Here is a 21,174-nt window from a genome sequence, read left to right on the forward strand (position 1 = left end):
AAAAGCAAGTGGTAGGTATATATGTGGCTTAGGAAAAGATTATACTAGTTGTTTACGTGCGCAAGTAAGCTATTACGAGCTGTTGTCTGATTTAACCTCTCGAGTTCATAGCCGGTCCCTGTGATGACAGAGGGAAAAGGAGGTGTTAACAAAATGAAGGGGTGAAGAGTACACGCCAGGGATCGAAGGTGGGGCAAGAGAGTGGGTTTTCCTTCCTTCCTTCCTTCCCTCCTTCCTTCTTTCCTTCTTTCCTTCCTTCCCTTCTTCCCTCCTTCCTTCCTCACAGAAAGCGCCGGTACTCTCCCGAGATGATTTGCTTTCCGCTTTGTTGCTGCAACAGCCAGCCTGAGGGAGAGCTCGGTGGTTCTCAAAAGGACATTAGTAACAAACTCCAGACCTTCCAAAGACGGAGGCAATGGATGGGGCGGGGAGGATGTCAAACCAAGTGAAAAGTGCTCTCTGCCCGCAGCTTCGCCTGGGTGTCACGCCCTTTCCAGCTAACCGATGTCGGCACAGTCAGCGTCTCTCGGGTGTCCTTCAGAGGCCTGGGGGCCGTTGCCAGGGAGGGTCAGAAGAGGGCGGGGCGGCAGCGAGGACCTTCCCGCCCCGGAGGAGACCGGGAGCCCCAGCCCCTTGGCCGGCTTCGGGCGGGGGCGGTGCCGGCCCAGCGCCTGAAGGCGGGTTTGGTTCCGGGCCGCACGGCACCATGGACTCGCTGTGGCGGTTGAAGCGGTTCGATGCCTTCCCCAAGGCCCTGGAAGACTTTTGGGTCAGGACGTGCGGGGGCGCGCTGGGTGAGCGGGCGCGCTGAGGGCGGCCGGGGGCCGGCGGGCGGGCCCGGGCCTTGCTGTGGGGCGGTGGCCGGCCAGGGGACCTTGTGGGCCGGCGCTCGGCGGCAGGGGGCAGCGGCTCGGGGTGGCGGCGGGCGGGCTGAGGCGGGGCTGAGGCGAGACGGGCGGGCGGCCGCGACCGGCGGGGCTGACGGCGGTTCTCGCCTCCCCGGCAGTGAGGGTTGTCAGCGGGCTCATCATGGTGGTGCCTTTGTTCTCGGACCTGCAGTACTACCTCACCAAAGAGGCGAGTAGCGGCGGCGGGGTGGGCCCGGTCCACTGGTGCTGCCTCCTGCCCGCGGTGCCCCAGTGGAGAGGCGGCCCTGCGGCCCGGGGCGGCCTGCCGTGCCTCCGCACCCCCGCCGAGCTCCCGCCTCCTCCTCCGGGCTGGCCACGCAGCAGCTTCACCGGCTGCGGATCTGTTGGGGTTTTTTTGTTTGCCCCGGCTGGTCGCCTTGACGATGGGAGCGGGCTGCCCTCCCCCGAAAGCCGCTTGGCGCAAAGGTTGGCTTGCGGCCTCCTGTAGCGCTGTCGCAGGAGAGCGTCTCAAGATCTCTTCTTGCTGTCTCCGCCGTCTACAAGCAGGCAATACGAAGAAAAGAAAGCAACCGCAGGAACCCCCGTCCCCACCCCAAATTTTAAGATTCCCAAATTACTCTCTTTTTTTGAAGTCTTACAAATGGCAAGTGCTTAGCTACCATGGAAGGTGTGGGAGGCAGCAGCAGCTCAGGTGTCTCGCAAATCCCACCTCTTAAAAGTCAGCTCGTGAGGCAGAGCAGTCGAGGGAAAGAGGCCCTTTGATTTCCTTCCAAGTGAAACAGGAGACTCTGTTTTTTCTTTGTTCCTAGGTTCATCCGGAATTGTACGTTGGCAAATCAAGGGGAGAGAAACTGAAGGTCGACCTAGATGTTATTTTTCCACGTACGCCTTGTGCTTGTGAGTCAGACTTCTGAATATTTGGGATAACTTTCATCCTTGCCGAGGGCCCGAGAGGCTCCGCGTGCCTGGTGCTTCCGAGTGCTGCACTGCTGCTTGGGCCACGGACAGGGAGGCATTGGTGATCCCTTGAGGTTAGGCAGTGATTCCAGCCAGGCCCGCTGGGCGCTTAAACCAGCGCTTCCAGCCAGGCAGTAGTATTTTTCTAGATTATAAATGAGGATAAGCTATAAACCCACTTACACTTCTGTATGGTGTTGTACTTTGTCAGAGGGCGCAGTAATACTGAAAAAGCTGACACGGAGTTCACTTGGGACTCAAGATTTGACTGTATTGTTGTTGGAAAGCTTTAGTCTCCTTTGGAAGTTACTGGACAAGGGATAGCTCTTCTGTGATTTTTGTGCTTAAATTCTGACTGTAATGCCAATGGCACGTGGTAACCTTTCTCCAAAATTTTTAAAATCAGAATGAGCGTTAATAATCTGATTAGCTTTTAACTAAATTCAAAATAAAGTTGCAGGATGAAGCGATTGAAAATTGTGCAAATCTTACTGTGTATTACTGCTGTGCACGTTGTCCGACTGTCCACCAATCTGCCCTCCCTCTTGTTCTGTTGTAGTAATTCCTTTGGGTAATGCATTGGGCTCTAAATGTAGTGAGTCTGACTTCCTTCTGACCACCCAAGAGATTGCTGGTCTTTGCCTTCTTCGCATTTAAAAGGGCGTGGGAAGGCCGGAGAGACTGGAAGCCTCTGCTGTTTTGTGCAGAGAAGCTGTGAGTCTTACAAGAGAGCGTGTAGCCAGCAAGTGCATCGTGGCGCTTCGACACCAGGCCGAGACCACAGACCTTCTCAATCTTCTTTGTGAAAAGGGATCACGAGGAAATGTGCTGATGTTGAAGGGGGAAGGGTGAGGGGGTAGAGGTGGGAGGCAGCTTTCAACCAATTTTAAGCTTAACTCCTGAAGCGGTGTTTGTGAAAATGGTTATGGGCTTTGAGGGGTTGGGTTTTGGTTTTTTGCCTTACATGTGTTTACCTTTCAGGGTAATGATTTCTGTGGCAGCTGGAAACAGTCCTTCCTGTACACCAAACCAAACCCCGTATTTGGAGGGATCATTTAGGGTGCTGCAATGTGCATCTTACTCCCCATACGTCACTTGGCCCCAGCCATACACACTCTTCCAGTTTGGCACGTTCTTATCTCCCCTGGCTGAAAAGATCACTGGTTGAAGGCTTCCTCAGCCTGCCTCGGGCCATAACAAATGTGCGTTTATAGACCACTTCCCTTGCTCGTGGGTTTCAGATTTGAGCATCGATGCCACGGACGTAGCAGGGGAGCAGCAGCTGGATGTGGAGCACAATCTGTTTAAGCAACGTTTGGATAAAGCTGGCAATCGTGCGACTCCAGAGGCCGAGAGACACAGTAAGACGCTATTCTGCCTTTCTTGGATGGATGCTCTGGTAGTCTTCCCATCACTGTATGCCCGTTCTGACTTTCACGGGAACGAGTGACAGCTGAAAAGCATTTAAACACCATAAACTCTTGAAGAGTTTATAGCACCCAAATCTTTTAAGCTGGCGGATCAGACAAACTCCTATTACGCTTGCTACTTTTGCGAGGCAAATCTTTGCCTAGTCCCTCTGAAATTATGACAGGGACTCATGGGTGCGTTTCAGGAGTAAAGCTGCTGAGTTATTAGCGGTCTTTTATGACTAGAAATCAAGCAGCTGTTCTGGCAAAACTTGGCTTTGGTTGTATCTTTAAATCACAGTGGGCTGACAAACGGGACGACGTGGTTAGAGGAAAGAGCCTCTCTCCAGGGAAGGCTCCAGTGACTCGACCCTTAAGCCTAAACTTGCACCTTACTGCATTTACTTTGTGTGTGGTAATGCATACCTGATAAATACATTTTAGTGGATTTATCGGTTGCGAGTTGTAGTAAGTGGTCCTTGGCTACATAAACCTCTCCTCTACATTATTTGCGTATTATGACTCATTGTTGTACTTCGATACAAACGATTCTGGCAAAGTGTTGCAGTCTAACAGTAATACTGTCCTGACTTTTCCTTTCCAAAACATGAGCTCCTTATTACCTTTTCTGGGAGAGAGTGTAGTTCTGTGTATCAGCATAAACTAAATGTTTTGATTTGTATCACTCGGATTTAACTTTTCTGTTGTTGAAGTTGAAAGGCTAAACTAAGCCAAGAGCTGAACAATACCCGTAGGTACGCGGGTTTCTCCAGTTGTCATGGGAATGTGGTGATAGTGTTCTTACTGCTGTGTCACTTGGCAGCCTTTCTGTATTCACAGGTTGTGGCATTACAGATTTAATGTCTGGGCACAAAAACTATCTAAAATTTTGTGTAACAGGTCCTGTATCAGTCGCGATGTGCTGATTGGGTCTACTTTAGACAATGTTTTAACAAAGCCTTTATGCAAGTAACATCTGGTCGATGCTCCAGGAAGGCTTACAGATAGCCAGTTCTTTCTGTGGAGGGTGTTCTTGAGATGACAAACGCTACTCTGTTAATTGGTCTTATTTGACACCTCAGCAGGCTCTATGCCTACCATTTCAGGTGGGCTTTGGGTGCGGGATGCACAGCTTCAACACAAAATCGTTGCATTCATGTGTAGAACAGTTATTGTGCGTAGAACAAAACAAGAGTACAAGACAGCATTTCTAGACATGCCTCATCACTTTGAATCCTCTTTTGTCTTAGAGCTGGGGAAAGAAGAAGGAGAAGAAGTGTTTGATCCAAATTCTTGGGATGCTGATTGTTGCGAGGGCTGTTATGGGGCAGAGTCAGAGGACATTCGGTAACCTTTACACCTTTTCATATCTTCTTAGCACTTGAATTTGCACTGTTATGTTGCATGCACCTTTTTCTTTTTTTTTTCAAATGTCTGCGAAGGTCTGTGCAACGAAATCCTCCCGGGCACGTGTTCAGAGAATGATGAGAACTGTTGTGGTTTCGGTATGTCTTTGGAAGCTGCACTCGTGATTGTTAAGAACGTGCAGTGCAGAGTTAGGTTGTCTACATTGTCTACGTGCCTGTTTAATAAGGGCAGTGCAAATTGCACTGCCTTTGCAGTAGCACAAAGATTGTATCTCAGGACACTGTATCTTTTCTGGGATTATATGGTGTCCAGAGGGGAGCTGTGTAAATTATTTCACTGTTACGTGAGCTGTCTTGGAATAAAACCTGGTTATGGCCTTGCCTTCTCACTCCTGCTGCAGGCTCTGCATCCTTACAGGAGCAAAGACCAGACATTCATCGCTCACACAAACAACGGGTGTCGCTTGGTGTTTCTCATTTGTCCTACCTGCAAATTCCTCTAAGAATGGATCTGTGATAGTCCATAGGTTCTGGACTATCCTTCACTGCTATTGTCTCTTTAGTAACTTGGTCTATCCTGTCTGTCAAGTTGGGTCCTTCCCCAGAGGTGTTTCCATCTTGAGGGATTCATGATTCCAGCCTCCAACTTCTTGTTTGGCCCAGCAAAACACGGAACCGAGAAAGAAAACTGGTTTTTCCAGTGACCAAGGTGTTATCCAGAGGTAGAAAAGTAAGGAAGAAAGTTTGCCATTAACCCTCCCTCCCATTTTGACGGTCTTGGCCTAAAAACAGAGAAAAGGAGGAACAGAAACAGGCAGATGCTTTGTTCACACGGGGAGTTCCAAACTACTCGGAACTGTGGGACACTGATGTCGTTTTTGGAGCAAATTTCTTTGCCAAGGAGTGATGTGACTGTCTAAATGGACAGGCAGAGCCCTTTTCAGACTCAAGAACTGCATTCAAACAGCTTGCATCCTCATGCCAAACTCTCGAAAAGTACATCAAGAAGCTTGAGCTCCTTCAGGAGCATTAGACCAGCTTTCAAGGTCCAGTCCCTGATGTTTGCTTTATTGCTTTGTTGAAGAAGAATCCGCCAAGGATTCAAGTCCTGAGCTGGAGCATCTCTTTCTAGCGATAGAGATGGTAAGATGGTGCTTGTGCTTTTGCAGGTGTTGTAATACTTGTGACGACGTCAGAGAAGCATACAGGCGGCGAGGCTGGGCCTTCAAGAAGCCGGATACCATAGAGCAGTGCAAGAGGGAAGGGTTTAGCCAGCAAATGCAAGAGCAGAAGAACGAGGGCTGCCAGGTGTATGGTTTCCTAGAGGTCAACAAGGTGAGAGATGGGTTTTGCTGTAAACGTGCTGCATGATGGTGAGGACTGTGAAAAGGCAGAGTTCCTCTCCTTTTCCAGCTTTAGGTGTTCACGGCACTGTAATATGATAACCCCTGGCCTCAGCAGGGTACTTGTGCCTGTAAGGGGGTTCAATAGGAGAGTCAGGAAAAGCAGCGGGAAGGGGATAATCCTGTGTTTCGTTGTGCGGGCTGGTAGGAAGCACGCTGGCTGGAGAAGCTTAGTTTTTCCTGCCGTCCAGCTAGTGAGTCTTTTTGCCAAGGTTTCTGGAGGAGGAGAGGCAGCTTCTTTGAGGTTAGATTGTCCCACCTGCCCGTCTAGTCTTAAAACAGAGGCCACCAGTGGATGCTGGAGATAACAGTAGTCAACAGCTTGCCAGCAGAGGTGCTGGAGGGAGTGAAATGTTATCTTCTTTAGAAAAACAGTGGAAGCAAGACTATTTGAGTTGGTTGTCAAAGCTGGAAATGCTCAGAGGAGTGTTTTTTTTGCAACTGGTGTATGGAACAGTAGTAGGAGGTATACCAAATAACTATGTAACTACCCTGTCATTTGAAGGGTTACTAAACCCAGAACACTTGGACGTGCAAATTACGTACCCAGGTACCTTCTAGAAGTCAGGCCCAGGCTAATTTTTTTTTTTTAATTCAAGCTCTGTTTTTTTTACATATTTGTGTACTCTTCCTGGAGACTACAGTCTTTATTTCTGGAAAGTCAACCTTTTACTCACGAAGCCAGACACTGTGATTTGAGCATTATCATGGGTACCAAACCGTTATGGGACCCTCTGTCACAAAGCGTGATGAGCACGAAAGATTCCAAGGGGAATGCTGGAGGTAGCAAGGGTCCAAGGGTGGGTGTCACTGGGGAAATTTTTGGGGACCATGGTTATGCACTCGGAATTCTGCACATCTCCATTCTCATCAGGTCTGCAGTTAACACAAGCAATAGGTTTGCACGGACATTGAATGCCTCACGTAGCACGTGAGTTTGGGCCATTCAGATCTTCCAGGGGAGAGCGTGTATGATTGCTAGTAGGCGTCAGTGAGGATTGGCACCTAATATCCGTATCCCTTTCAAATTCCAGGATGAAGTTTGAACAACCTTTTTCTTTTTGGGTTTGGTTTGGTTTTGTTGGCTTAGTGCTTTATTTTTGCATGCAGCTTATTTTCACGGATGTATACACTGGATCACGGTTGTGTATTGTATTAAGGGTTTTTTTTTACCCTGCTCACTCTCCCCCTCAATTACTTTCTCCACTCCTTTTCCGTGATACTGTTTTGTATTTCCTGCAGCAACAGTCAGTTCCCTCCCAGTAGAGTTAATTCCTCCTTCTTCCCATTTTTATGTCCACTAAAATAATTTGCATAAAACAGTTATTATCAACATCAGTATGTAGTTATGGCTTTCCACATGACTGCCTGTGAGGAACAGGGGAAATTCATACCTCTTTTAGGACAACATCTGCTGATATTGTCACCTATGAAAATGAGTTGCTTGGTGTCTGTCTTGTTTAAACAAAAATCTAAAAATCCAAGCACCAGCACGACTGCTTTAGTTATATAGATTGAGACCTTTTAATGAAGGACTACTATCTCCTGCAGGTAGCTGGAAATTTCCACTTTGCACCGGGAAAAAGTTTCCAACGGTCTCATGTACATGGTATTTTCTTTTCCTTTTTATTGTGGCCTTTAGCTTCCAAGCGTATCTGACCGTTTTCTTTGAATATCTTTGCATTGCTATCCATAACAGTAGCAGGACTGCTTCAGTGGGGAGGACGTTGTTGAAGTTTTGTTACAGAGGTTTAGAACCATCGTGAACAAATAGGAAACCGGTTTCTGGAGGTGCCGCCGCGCGGGTGTGGGAGAACTTGGAGGAGAATGAGAGACTGCCCAGAAACGGTCTCACTTGTTCCATAAAACTTTGCTGCTCTGTTGTAAAACGACCTCGAGTAAGGTGTTCAGTCCAGGACCTGAATATCAGTATCTCTGGAAGGGATATTTTGGAGAGTATCTCAGGAGAATTTTAAAGCAGTTCAGAACTTCTCAGAGTAACGTGTAAGTTGTAAGGGACTTCCGCAAGCATCTATATAAATGCACAGTGGCCAGAGTAATAGTGGTAGTTTATGCCTTGTATCTTTAACGGGAACTTGATTAAAAAGACTTGTGGTTTAATGGAATGTTTGCAGTTCCCTTGATCAAGTCTTTGAAGCGTGAAGTTTGTAGTAAAGGCTTCAGAAAGAGCTTTAGTTTCAGCCTGATTTTTTTCCCCTTCCTCTCACTCACTCCAGTTTAACATGTACCACTGAGGCAAAGGTCGGGAGGAGAATGTGAATGTGCTTTGTGAGAGTAGCTGGTGTATTTGGAGAAAAACTAGCAAGCTTTTGAGCAGTTTCTAAAGATGAAATGAAGAAGCACTGTTGTGCAAAAACCTTGCCTGCTTTTCCCCACAGTATTAGTTGTCCTAATGAAATATTTCACTCCTTCCCGCAGAACTTGCTTTATGTGCTTAAACTAGCATGACAACAGCAACCTTACTACAGCCAGGATTTACAACTTCACAGCATGTATCTACGTTAACGAGAAGCATCTCTGCATTGCACCTGTTCTCTGCAATAGGCGTGAATGCAAGCTGGCCGTCCTGAGAGCAAGTACTTTGTGTACATGGAGGAGGGGGTGAGGTCAGGATAGCTCTCTAATTGCGTGTGCCCCGGAAGTCTTGCACAACTGAATTGAAAAATGAAGGGCTTACACTGGGGAAAATACAGGTAAAAACCAGAAGGGACTATATAGTAACTGCAGACCTTTTGGAGGCAGAGTTAGGAATATTAGTGTTTTGAGGACAGTGAAAAGGAGCAGGAGGAGGGATGATGGGCAGACAAACTTTCCGCTTTCTGGGAATTCTGTCACGTTAAATAGTGAGGAATAAAGGCTCCTAATACTTTTCTCCATGTGCAACTGTTTTCGGCTCTCGGGATCTCCGGCATCTGTTACGGTCTATTGAGAGTCCTCAGTGGCTCTCTTTTCAGGTACTTTTCCCATCTCGCCATGAACCCATGTAAACAGTTTGCATTTACAACACCCTGTTGCAAGGCGTTCAGCAGGCCTGCTCTGCTGTAAGAAAAAACACCTCCCCTCCCTTGCTTGCTCCCATTAGCTGTATCTGATGGCCCTTGTTCCTCTGTTGGAAAAGAGTGAATGGTCGCTGCCCGGGCTCTCTCCCTGCCTCTCAGGATGTCGTAGACGTTTCCTGGGCCAGCCTACAGGCCATGCCTTTCCCCCGCTGAAGAGTCCCAGCTTACGCAGATGGTCCTTTGTGGAAGCCATTTGACCCCTGAGCTTCCTTGCTAGATTTCTCTGAACCTCTTTCAGTTCAGCTCTGTCTGGAGGTACAAGACTGCACCCAGGATTAAGATCCAGGCTAAGCATGATGTAGGCAGTGGCATAATGATTTTCTTCCTTTTGTTCTCTCTTGCTTTCCTAGTTATTTGTAACATTTGATCCCCCCTCCCCCCCCCCCCCCCCCCCCGCTTTTTTTGTTTTGTCCAACCTTTTCCTGGGCAATGTTTTCATGGCACCAACCAACAACCGAGGAGTCTTCCCTGACCCCCGAGGGAAATGGACAGCTCAGAGCCTGGTCTTTTTTTTGTACGTGAAGCTGAGACTGTTTTCTGCCTCAGTATAACCTTTCCTCGTAATCTTTTTTTTTTTTTTTTTTTTAATTTACAGAAAGAAGGCCTGAGAAAGGGAAGGTGAAGGAGCAGGGGAAAGTGTCCGCCCCCATCTCCCCCACAGATTGGTTCCCCGAGGAGAAAAGGTAAAAGGTGTAATTATTAATAGTTTCCGAAAAGTGGCTCCTGAGGTACGGAGATGACGGCAATGCCGAGTCCAAGTGTATGAAAGTACAAATACAAAAATCAGTCTCACGACCAAAAATCTTATCACATCATAAACCAGTAGTGTTACGCAGTGCAGCAAAATGATATCCTTGACCCAGCTCCCAGAGGTGATAAACAGCCCAACAGGGAACATATACAGCAAGTAAGGTGTTACATAACACAACTTGGAGAGCAAGCACGACAACTTTGAGAGTAAATCAATCAACATTGTGACCAATGGCGACCGTTAAACCAAGGTAATGAATGCTTATAACAAGTTTGCCTTAACACGCTCTGGTCTGTCATTATTTCAGTCCTTCGTGCCCCACGTTGGGCGCCAAAAGGACTGTTGTGGTTTAACCCGGCAGGCAGCTAAACACCACACAGCCGTTCGCTCACTGCCCCCCACCCAGTGGCATCAGGGAGAGAATCGGGAATAAGAAGTAAAATTCACGGGTTGAGATAAAGACGTTTAACAGGACAGAAAAGGAAGGGAAAATAATGATAATGATAATAATGATAAAAGAGTATACAAAATAAGTGATGCATAATGCAGTTGCTCACCACCCGCCGACCGATGCCCAGCCAGTTCCCGAGCAGCAGTCGCCGCCCCCCGGCTAACTCCCCCCAGTTTATATACATCACATGGTATGGAATATCCCTTTGGCCAGTTTGGGTCAGCTGTCCTGGCTGTGCCCCCTCCCAGCTTCTCACTGGCAGGGCATGAGAAGCTGAAAAGTCCTTGACTAGTGTAAGCACTACTTAGCAACAACTAAAACATCGGCGTGTTATCAACATTATTCTCATCCTAAATCCAAAACGCAGCACTGTACCAGCCACTAGGAAGAAAATTAACTCTATCGCAGCTGAAACCAGGACACCCCTTTAGTTACAGATAAAGATCTTGACCAGTATTGGTCAAAGCTCTGTGAGCTCCCCTGGAAGTATCCCGTTTGGATGATAATTCCACATAAGAACGTCTGTGCATGTGATTTTTGATCCCTTTAATAAGGTCTACGTTAATGCTCAGTCCTATTAATACGCTTAACAGAATGTCACGCAGGATAAAGTTGAAAGTCTAAGAGAAGACTGAATATTCCAAACTGTTATCATCATAAACCACATTAACGTTCCAATAAAAATAATAATTTCACTAGACCTATTTGGCACAAAGCTGTGATGACTCACAGTATTTTTGCTCCTGCCTTCTATTCCCTACTGACTTGAATCGGTAGAGAATGGGGGGGTGAGCAAGAATGTCAGTACTACGGAAAGTTCCCTTGCACCCCTCTCCTTGCCTCATGTTGGAGTAGCTGTACCACGTTTGTACAACTGATGGTTAGTCGCGAGTCCGTACTTATGGTGCTATTCAAATACTGAAGCTAGCACACCAGCCTTTCAGTTTCTTGCGCTGTTACTCTCTCCTTATCCTGAGGGTTACTGTTGTTTAATAGATCTCCAGCTAGGGAATCTGCACAGGCGTCTTTGTGACAGTGCGAAGGGTCCTATTCAGAAGCACTTTGTAAATGTGACCGTAAATGTAACTCTGATCTGAGCTTCTGAACTTTTGCCGTGTGCTTGGTGTTAACATCTTCAAAACTGTAACTTCTCTCCTGGGTAGAAGCAAGTTGAAATTGCTTTTTTCAGAAAGTAGAATAAGAAGTAAGAGGAGACACGGGGCTAACACACATGCAAACCAGAACCAGCACTGCATAAGGTGCAATTATATTTCTGTTTAGTTATGTTAGCTTTAGTTGCGTGTAGCTCAGTCTTCGTGTCCTTTTTATTTTGTTTGAGTAGCTGCCCTAGGATAGATGTGTCCCGGAGGAAGTCTTATTTTTCAGGGATTATTCATTTCTTGTTGGGGCTTCCTTTTCCATACACAGTTCTCTCTCCTTGCCTATGCTTGTGTTCTTGCATACTCATATTTTGTCCCCAGAAATCATTTGCCTGAAATAATGCTTTATAGATTCTAATACTCATCATAAGGTGAGGTTTGACAGCACCAGCTGAATGTGAGAGGAATACAGGTAAAAGGCAGGGAGCAGCCTCGCCCAGAGGAGTTCATCCCATTTCTCACATCCATGAGCCTTGATTCTTTGTCTTTGGCTTGGCAGAAGTCCTTCCATTAAGACAGAGAAGACCAGAGGTCCTGTTTAGACTAGGAAAAAAAAGATGGAAGTTACATACAAGTTTGCTAACATTAACTAAATTCAGTTACCTTCCTAATCAGGAGAATGCTAATGGGTAGCCACCGAAATCAGATTATCAGCAATTGCTCTCCAATTTTTTTCACTTTTAAATACTGTGCGAGTGGGTAAGCCTCGTGAAGGTCCTTCTTAAGAGTTACTGAACGTCAGGTTTTCTTAGTTACCAACCACGTTTGGATATTCTGAGTTATTTATTGGCAATATGGTACGTATATGTGTTTTAAGGCAGACCCGTATATTGACTAATGGGAATCAAAGTTTTGAAACAGGTAGCCTATGAATCTCATGCTCGTAAGAGATGCAAGTGTGTTATCTCATTGTAGGGTAACATCTGCTGAAGTAAGATTCAAACCGCATTTCATTTGTGTTTGGCATTCTAAATGTCCTCAGGGTTTTTCATAGAAAATCAAGCCCCTAAGATCTCAGGCTTTCTCAGAAAAAAATGCATTACCCAAATCTTATGTGACCCCAGAATTATTTCTTAAATATCCTTATACCATGGTAATCTTTACGCCCAAAGGACCTCTGATGGTCTCCTGATAATCTTTTTTTTGCAAAGTGTCGGACATTTCACTTGTTTTAACACACGTTCTCCTCCCTGTCTTTATGCAATATTCATGTGTCTGAAGGAACAAGAAACACTGGAAATGCTGAAAAACTGAAACTGTGTTTAAAAAAAAAAAAAGTTTGTCCACTTGTAAGAAAAAAGTTATTTTGTCCTTTCTACTTTTTGTTTCTGCCTGCATGAATGTTAAATCCCCGTGAGATTTATTTCGCTTCACTTACTGTTGTTTGCGTGGATGTTTTTCTATGCTTTTATGTAACCTTTGGTCTCATGTTCTTTTGATGTTGGTTCTGTATTTATACATATGTACCCATCCTAGATGAAAGTTGTTGTGCACAGTCATTAAATACGAATTTGCTTTCCTTTTGGTTTGTCATAATCCCCAGGCCCGGAAGGAAACGTAATTTGGAAACTGAGGGAGGGTGTTTTTCTGTCTTTAGATAACTGAAGAGAAAGGTCAGGCTCTGCTGGGTTAATTCAATTTTTATCCATCCATATTGACAGTTCCAGTATACCTAACTGGAAGACTCAAGAATTGATAATGTTTGACTCCTGTTGTGTCTATAAAAGACAGACTTCTACTGTGCTTTCCCTCTTGGCTGGTTCCTGAGTAAGGAGATGCTGTGTTCTTCTCAGCTGACCATTGGAGGCTGAGCACTTTATTACTAGAGGTATTTCTGCAGCACAGACTTTGCTCATATTTTATCTCAGTTCTCGTCATTATTAGATGTTTTAGAATGTGTTGCTATTCATTCCTCATCTCAGGTCACAGAAATTGTTCTCTTTTGTCTCTCCAGGCAGAGCGGTCGGTAGCAGAGTTGACAGGGGCTCAGCTTATTAGCTGAGTGCTGAAATAGCTGAACTACGTGTTGCAACAGCGAACACGAGCGGTATCAGTGAAGCTCTTGCACTGGATAAAGCGCAACTGAACAAACTTGTGCTGCAGGTGAGCAGAGTTGCCAAAGATCTTGCCAGGTGTTCGTCTCCAGCTGCTGCTTCTGCTCAGGCTTCTTGCCTTCCGACAGTATGACTGACTGAGTATGGAAATGTTGGTCTTTTTCCTGTCCAAGCCAAACCTTCTTCATAGTAACTCTTACTGTATTTTATTTCCTCTGTGCCTCTGTGATTGTAGCTGGAGCAAGAGAATGAAGTTCTGTCAGGAAAAGTGGACGGGATGGAGAGAGCAAAGATCTCTGACCAGGAGAAGCTGAACTTGTGTAGAAGAACAAATGAAGAGCTCTGTGCCGAGAAAGCCCACCTGGAGCAGCTGCTGAAGAAAGCAGAGGAGCAACAGGACATCATTGCAAGGAGATTTCTGCTCAGAGCCTGAGCAGTGTTTTGGAGAAATAAGTGTATTGAAGAAATAAAACCAGACAACAAGTCTTTGTATACAGTACAGAAACTGACAGGAACAACCTAATGTGGAGGGCTGTGTGGAGACTGACGAGGCATGCTGTGATGGAGTGCTTTGGAAAAGGAAGACATTTTACCTGCTCCTCAGGTTCACCTCAGGTTCACCGTAGGCTTTTCCAGGCCTACGACTCACCCCATCCACACAAGCCAGCACCGGTTTTGTCCCACCTTCTGCTGCTTCTGCTGGGGAACCTGCTGGTGAACGCTGTCCTCTGCACTTTTATCTTACTTCAGGACTCGTGCTTGAAGCAAGCCCCCTGCCACAGTTCACCTGGTACAGCAGGTCCCCGACTTGGCTCCTGCTGAGGCCTTTTGTTGTACGCTGGTCCTGTTACCTCAGGTCATCGCTTCTGGGGGATCTGGCAGTTGAATGCAACGGCTGTCTCTCAGGAGACTGATGGTCCAGAGATATTAGTGCCAAGTTAACGTTCAGAGACCGATCCAGCTTCCGAGTCTCTGCTTCCAGAACAGCAGCTCTGGGCTCCCTGACCACAGCTGCTAACGAGTAAGACAGCTCTTGGTGAAGGTCTGACAGCTCCTGGCTGGTCTTGGCACAGCACTCAATATAGCCCTGCTTGTATTTTCGCTCCTGTGCGAACCTCCTGACAACCCTCACTGCCGGGGAGGCGAGAACTGCCGTCAGCCCCGCCGGTCGCGGCCGCCCGCCCGTCTCGCCTCAGCCCCGCCTCAGCCCGCCCGCCGCCACCCCGAGCCGCTGCCCCCCGCCGCCGAGCGCCGGCCCACAAGGTCCCCTGGCCGGCCACCGCCCCACAGCAAGGCCCGGGCCCGCCCGCCAGCCCCCGGCTGCCCTCAGCGCGCCCGCTCACCCAGCGCAGCACCAACCCAGCAGTGCAGCACTCGGAAGCACCAGGCACGCTGAGCCTCTCGGGCCCTCGGCAAGGATGAAAATTATCCCAAATATTCAGAAGTCTGACTCACAAGCACAAGGTGTACGTGGAAAAATAACATCTAGGTCGACCTTCAGTTTCTCTCCCCTTGATTTGCCAACGTACAATTCCGGATGAACCTAGGAACAAAGAAAAAACAGAGTCTCCTGTTTCACTTGGAAGGAAATCAAAGGGCCTCTTTCCCTCGACTGCTCTGCCTCACGAGCTGACTTTTAAGAGGTGGGATTTGCGAGACACCTGAGCTGCTGCTGCCTCCCACACCTTCCATGGTAGCTAAGCACTTGCCATTTGTAAGACTTCAAAAAAAGAGAGTAATTTGGGAATCTTAAAATTTGGGGTGGGGACGGGGGTTCCTGCGGTTGCTTTCTTTTCTTCGTATTGCCTGCTTGTAGATGGCGGAGACAGCAAGAAGAGATCTTGAGACGCTCTCCTGCGACAGCGCTACAGGAGGCCGCAAGCCAACCTTTGCGCCAAGCGGCTTTCGGGGGAGGGCAGCCCGCTCCCATCATCAAGGCGACCAGCCGGGGCAAACAAAAAAACCCCAACAGATCCGCAGCCGGTGAAGCTGCTGCGTGGCCAGCCCGGAGGAGGAGGCGGGAGCTCGGTGGGGGTGCGGAGGCACGGCAGGCCGCCCCGGGCCGCAGGGCCGCCTCTCCACTGGGGCACCGCGGGCAGGAGGCAGCACCAGTGGACCGGGCCCACCCCGCCGCCGCTACTCGCCTCTTTGGTGAGGTAGTACTGCAGGTCCGAGAACAAAGGCACCACCATGATGAGCCCGCTGACAACCCTCACTGCCGGGGAGGCGAGAACCGCCGTCAGCCCCGCCGGTCGCGGCCGCCCGCCCGTCTCGCCTCAGCCCCGCCTCAGCCCGCCCGCCGCCACCCCGAGCCGCTGCCCCCCGCCGCCGAGCGCCGGCCCACAAGGTCCCCTGGCCGGCCACCGCCCCACAGCAAGGCCCGGGCCCGCCCGCCGGCCCCCGGCCGCCCTCAGCGCGCCCGCTCACCCAGCGCGCCCCCGCACGTCCTGACCCAAAAGTCTTCCAGGGCCTTGGGGAAGGCATCGAACCGCTTCAACCGCCACAGCGAGTCCATGGTGCCGTGCGGCCCGGAACCAAACCCGCCTTCAGGCGCCGGGCCGGCACCGCCCCCGCCCGAAGCCGGCCAAGGGGCTGGGGCTCCCGGTCTCCTCCGGGGCGGGAAGGTCCTCGCTGCCGCCCCGCCCTCTTCTGACCCTCCCTGGCAACGGCCCCCGGGCCTCTGAAGGACACCCGAGAGACGCTGACTGTGCCGACATCGGTTAGCTGGAAAGGGCGTGACACCCAGGCGAAGCTGCGGGCAGAGAGCACTTTTCACTCGGTTTGACATCCTCCCCGCCCCATCCATTGCCTCCGTCTTTGGAAGGTCTGGAGTTTGTTACTAATGTCCTTTTGAGAACCACCGAGCTCTCCCTCAGGCTGGCTGTTGCAGCAACAAAGCGGAAAGCAAATCATCTCGGGAGAGTACCGGCGCTTTCTGTGAGGAAGGAAGGAGGGAAGAAGGGAAGGAAGGAAAGAAGGAAAGAAGGAAGGAGGGAAGGAAGGAAGGAAGGAAAACCCACTCTCTTGCCCCACCTTCGATCCCTGGCGTGTACTCTTCACCCCTTCATTTTGTTAACACCTCCTTTTCCCTCTGTCATCACAGGGACCGGCTATGAACTCGAGAGGTTAAATCAGACAACAGCTCGTAATAGCTTACTTGCGCACGTAAACAACTAGTATAATCTTTTCCTAAGCCACATATATACCTACCACTTGCTTTTTCTTACTGAAATAGTGCGATCCTGCAAAACTGCTTTTATTTAAAAAAATCTTAAAAATCACTGCCGCTAGGAAATGCTTCCAAATGCAAACAGAACAAATGCGCCCCCATTTCCCACAGCAAAACATAATACATTTCCGGGAAGGGCACAAGACAGGAGCCCCGTGATGCTGCAGCTGTTCCTCTACAGGAAATGAAGGTTCAGAGACCGATCCAGCTTCCGAGTCTCTGCTTCCAGAACAGCAGCTCTGGGCTCCCTGACCACAGCTGCTAAGGAGTAAGACAGCTCTTGGTGAAGGTCTGACAGCTCCTGGCTGGTCTTGGCGCAGCACTCAATATAGTCCTGCTTGTATTTTCGCTCCTGTGCCAGCTGCGTCTGCAGAAGGGACACCTGAAAGAGGCAAAAGGCCGAGCTCAGGCAAGCCCACGCTGTTAGGACCATCTGCGGACGTCGGGGAAGACGCACCCGCTAACTCCAGCCCTGACAAACACTTTGTCGTTGTGGAATGGGAAGTAACAGGTTCCCAGAGTCACCCTGAACCAAACTCAGATTATCAACAGTTCCGAGTTTCTTTCTGGCATACCATTCACGTGTACAACACCGAGACATTACATGTATATTAAGGAGAGAGGTTCCTACAGGGTTTAGTAACCCAACTCTTTTTCTCAAAAGAGAGATTCGGGCTACCGACACCTTAGTTCCACGTGCTTTTTCCTCAGCAGGAGGGCTACTGGTTACACAAGGTACTGAAGAACTGTTCTGTTGCGATCCAGCTTAAAAACGTGACAGCTAGCACATGAAAAGGGAGCAGACTCTCATTTTTCCTAACTTCAGAGCATTTCACAGAGGAGCAGAGCATAACCTGATGAACAAAGCCCAGGGGGGAAATGAGCCTTACAGGACTGCTGAGGCCTTGAAACTCCTCAGATTCTATTCTTTCCTGACAACACGGAGCTCTGCCTGCTGGGCTTTTTGGTGGGAGAGACCCAGCTGCTCTCACCTCCTGTTAGGTTTGCAGTGCAGTGCAGCCACAGCAGCTCTGGCATGTTGCCCTCTGCCTGCTCTGGAGTGGAGGAGATGCACATGGAAAGTAAGACATCAAAGGGACTTCACAACAAACTCTGTGCATAGGCTGGGGACCACCACCACTGAAGAGAGGGACAGATCTGACCTTCTGTCTGAAATAATAAGGGCACCTTTGTGAAACTGGGCTTGCAAGCCTGAAAAACCCTCCCACGCTCTGGTAGGTAACCCAGAGGTATGAGTGGGAGAAGTGGCCAGCTGCTGCTACGAGCATCTCCCAGGAAGTGGGAGATCAAGTTCCAGTTCTGCTGTTTCCCAGGCCCAGAGGAGTGCCCTAACCAGCCAGGTGAGGACTATTCTTTGAGCAGAGCACCTCCGTTTTCCTGCTGAACTGCTGAAGTGGGTCCACGGTGCAGGCAGACGCAACAGTCAGTCACAAGGGGAAGGGGGTTCAGTTAGTTATCTGTAGCAACAGAACTTCGGACACTGAGGCTTCCTGGTGAAAACATCCTTAAGATATACCTTGATGGCTTCAGCAGTATTCTCAGCTCACTTGCCGGAGCTAAGCATCATGTAGTCTACCGATACAAATATTATATGCATTTCGCCCTGAGCGCCTGTGAAGATTCGCCTCCTCAGGGAGACCAGGGTGTACCAGACCCATAAAAGTACACGGAAGAGACGTCTGGCGACTGCTGCTACTGCCAAGACCACTGTCAAAGGATGCAATAGGCTTCAGTAGCTGGAATGTACGTTCTTGCACTGACAAAACCCATGTCCATACAGTGCTTAGGTCTCTGACTCGGTCCGATACTGGGATCACGATTAGCACAGCATAGCAGTATGACACTAACGATTGCCTGAAGGCTATAAGCTCTGGCACTGCCTCAGATCCCCGGAGCTCTGATATGATGCAAGCTCCACTGTTAACGGAGTCAAGGGAAAATGGAAACAGTCAACAAGATGAGTAAGCTCAAGGGGAACATCCTTAGAATAGTCTCTACTTTCAGGCGAGTGCCAGTTTTCTGAATTTCCTCCAATCCTTCTCCCACTTGCCCTTTAGGCAAGTCAGAGACTAGACCTAGGTGAATGATGTTGTTTGGCCGTGGCCAAGAGGTGTGTCTAACTGGTACTACCTGGTGTAGACACTGCCTGGTGTACTCACTTCCTGACAGCCAAACAAAACTTGGGCTGTGGCATCATGCAAAGTTGTGCCCATCAGTACAGCCACAGTGGCTTTTGATGAGAGCTTTCCTACTCCTCACCTGTTTCTGTAACTCAGCTAATCGACTGCAGCGAGCGTGAGACTCCTCCTGTGAAGAAAATGCAAGGATTTCTTTTTTTTGCCTCCAGTTTGGTCAGGGCCATGGTCTATATTTGACTTCTATTAGGTCTATACTGGGGGGCTGCTGCCACTGGGATTTGCCATCGTTGCTCCGTATGGCCAGAGCCTCCTCCCACCAAGTAAGATTCTGTTCTCACCTGTCTAGAAGCAGGCATCTTGTGCTGGTCAGACTCGGAGAGAGAAAAGCCGCATGCATCTGGCAGTGACCGACCACCGTGATCTCTCTTCAGTCTCCTCCGTTCACGTTCCACCTGCACGTTGGACAGGAGAAAGGGTCACAGAAACCTGCCACCAAACAAGGAGCAAAAGGACCTCTGGACGTCATGGCAAGGAGATGTCTGCTCAGAGACCGTTAATTGCACCAGAGAACGTTGGCGGCAAAAAGCACTCGATGTAGACTATGGAAGAGAAAGCGCAAGAGGAAACAGTTCCTGACACAAGAGAGTCAAATGGGTGTGTACGGGGACGCTGGGGCAAGAAGGGTGGTTCCGGAGTGAATGTGCCTTTGTGAAGGCAGCGGGGTGCCAGAAGAGAGAGAGAATACAAAAGTGTGTGTCCACAGGGGAAAGTGGGAGAGGGAAGGAGACAAACAGAGGACCCCAAAGTGCTGCCTGTGGAAACGTGTTGTGTTCCAGAGGACCGTGAGGCTTTGCAGAGGCAATGAGAGCCTGTTTTACCTGCTCAAGAGTCCTCCTGAGCTCAGCGTTGAGTTGCTTCAGCTCCGTCTTCTCATGTTCCAGCCTTGCAACTGCTCGCTGCAGACATTCCAGCCGCTGCGACAGGAGTCTCTTCTCCGAGAGCCACGATAGCTGCTCCCCTTCTGCGATAGCCTGCTGGGTGTTCAGAGAGGAGATTACGTGAGCTGGTGCCACATAAAGGTTAGGAGGGCCAGAACCAACACGTCGGGGAGAGTGACCGGACTCAGGAATGGACAGTGCCAAGTCCCTTCTTCTCCTCCCGAGAGAGACTGGAAACATTCGTTTCCTATTCAGCCACTTCATGCTTTCACAAAGGTCTGTAGTATTTCCAGCTCCCTCTCTCTCAGCCATTTCTTGTCCGTCATGAAGACTTCCACATCGACATGTTGCTCTTAGGGAAGCTATCTAACATCTTTGGTCATCCTCTTTGACCTTCACTGTATATCCTCCTATCTGTAGTTCTACGCTCTGTCCTCGGACAACCAAACAACATGTGGGTGAAGCATGCGTTTCTGCAGTGATAAAATGCCAAGGTTTTGTTCTCTATTCCCTTTACCTGTTACATCATCATTACAGAACTGCTCTTTGAAAAAATCCCATTATCAACCAAGCCCTGTGCACTGCTCTGAACCTAGTCAAGAGCCACCTCCCCCCTCGTGGGTTTCTTGATGAGTTCATCAAGTGCTCCTTGAAGCGCTCTCTGACAGCATCTATAAATGTAGTCTTGATATCAGCACTATACCGATCTATACGGATGCAAGCGCATTACCTGATCTAATGCTGTTGCATACCTGATTGTCGTGCCATTTGCCAAAGCAGAGGGAAGGAGCAGTCACTCAATGTGAGGGATCAGCAGACTTCATTTATTAGAATACAATCATCACACTTTATAGGTTCCTTAATTAGCTCATACATATTACAAAAGCCAAGCTCCTTATTGGTTAGTAGCCTAAATGCCAGCCTTTACATACACATCTTGTTTCTCCCAACATTTACATACACATCTTGTTTCTCCCAACACCCTGTTTCCTCCAGCTGCCGTTCCCTTTTGCTAACCACAACTTTCTTGTCGGCTTTATGCCGGAGTAAACAAGGTCAGTGTGTCCTTGCACTTTATTAGTTCTCACACCAGCTGTTTTCGCCACTTCTTGAGATCCTGCTGACTTATCAATTCTATGTTGACATGCCTCTGCTCAGCCAGCCAGTCTCCCACAATTCCCCCGTTTTTATTTTGGGCTAGCCAAGCGTCACTAGATATACGTGTTATTAATCGTTTAATACAAGACAAAGCACAACTAAACAACAATAATCCTATAATCACTATTATTAGTATTAATATTAGGCTCTGAATTATTCCCTTTAACCACCCTCCTAGGCCTAGCCAAT

General features: G+C 48.7%; 2 protein-coding genes and 2 long non-coding RNA genes across 4 annotated transcripts in view; 2 read left to right on the forward strand and 2 right to left on the reverse strand.

Annotated features, from left to right (window-relative positions):
* The first annotated feature begins 677 nt into the window (after positions 1 to 677).
* Positions 678 to 8,718, forward strand: LOC143167051 (endoplasmic reticulum-Golgi intermediate compartment protein 3-like). The gene is made up of 6 exons (XM_076352081.1): positions 678 to 769; positions 1,679 to 1,766; positions 3,068 to 3,187; positions 4,486 to 4,582; positions 5,772 to 5,937; positions 8,445 to 8,718. The coding sequence occupies exons 1-6, from the start codon at positions 707 to 709 to the stop codon at positions 8,472 to 8,474; spliced, it is 564 nt and encodes a 187-aa protein (XP_076208196.1). The 5' UTR covers positions 678 to 706; the 3' UTR covers positions 8,475 to 8,718.
* A 2,098-nt stretch (positions 8,719 to 10,816) lies between these two features.
* On the reverse strand, positions 10,817 to 13,081 carry LOC143167063 (uncharacterized). Its single transcript, XR_012996486.1, has 2 exons — positions 12,826 to 13,081; positions 10,817 to 11,990 (listed from the first exon to the last, which is right to left on the reverse strand). It is a non-coding gene; the product is annotated as an uncharacterized LOC143167063 (long non-coding RNA).
* Positions 13,082 to 13,092: 11 nt separating this feature from the next.
* Positions 13,093 to 14,498, forward strand: LOC143167061 (uncharacterized). The gene is made up of 3 exons (XR_012996484.1): positions 13,093 to 13,275; positions 13,402 to 13,550; positions 13,737 to 14,498. It is a non-coding gene; the product is annotated as an uncharacterized LOC143167061 (long non-coding RNA).
* A 1,413-nt stretch (positions 14,499 to 15,911) lies between these two features.
* The window catches only part of LOC143167068 (uncharacterized), a 33,570-nt gene continuing 28,307 nt past the window's right edge, over positions 15,912 to 21,174 (reverse strand). Inside the window, exons 23-26 of the mRNA XM_076352112.1 lie at positions 19,768 to 19,923; positions 19,228 to 19,341; positions 19,011 to 19,058; positions 15,912 to 16,181 (exon numbers count right to left, since the gene is read on the reverse strand). Coding sequence (XP_076208227.1) covers positions 15,912 to 16,181; positions 19,011 to 19,058; positions 19,228 to 19,341; positions 19,768 to 19,923 — 588 coding nt within the window. The remainder of the gene's footprint in view (positions 16,182 to 19,010; positions 19,059 to 19,227; positions 19,342 to 19,767; positions 19,924 to 21,174) is intronic.

The sequence above is a fragment of the Aptenodytes patagonicus genome, chromosome 14, assembly GCF_965638725.1.
Source record: "Aptenodytes patagonicus chromosome 14, bAptPat1.pri.cur, whole genome shotgun sequence".
Taxonomy (NCBI): Eukaryota; Metazoa; Chordata; class Aves; order Sphenisciformes; family Spheniscidae; genus Aptenodytes; species Aptenodytes patagonicus.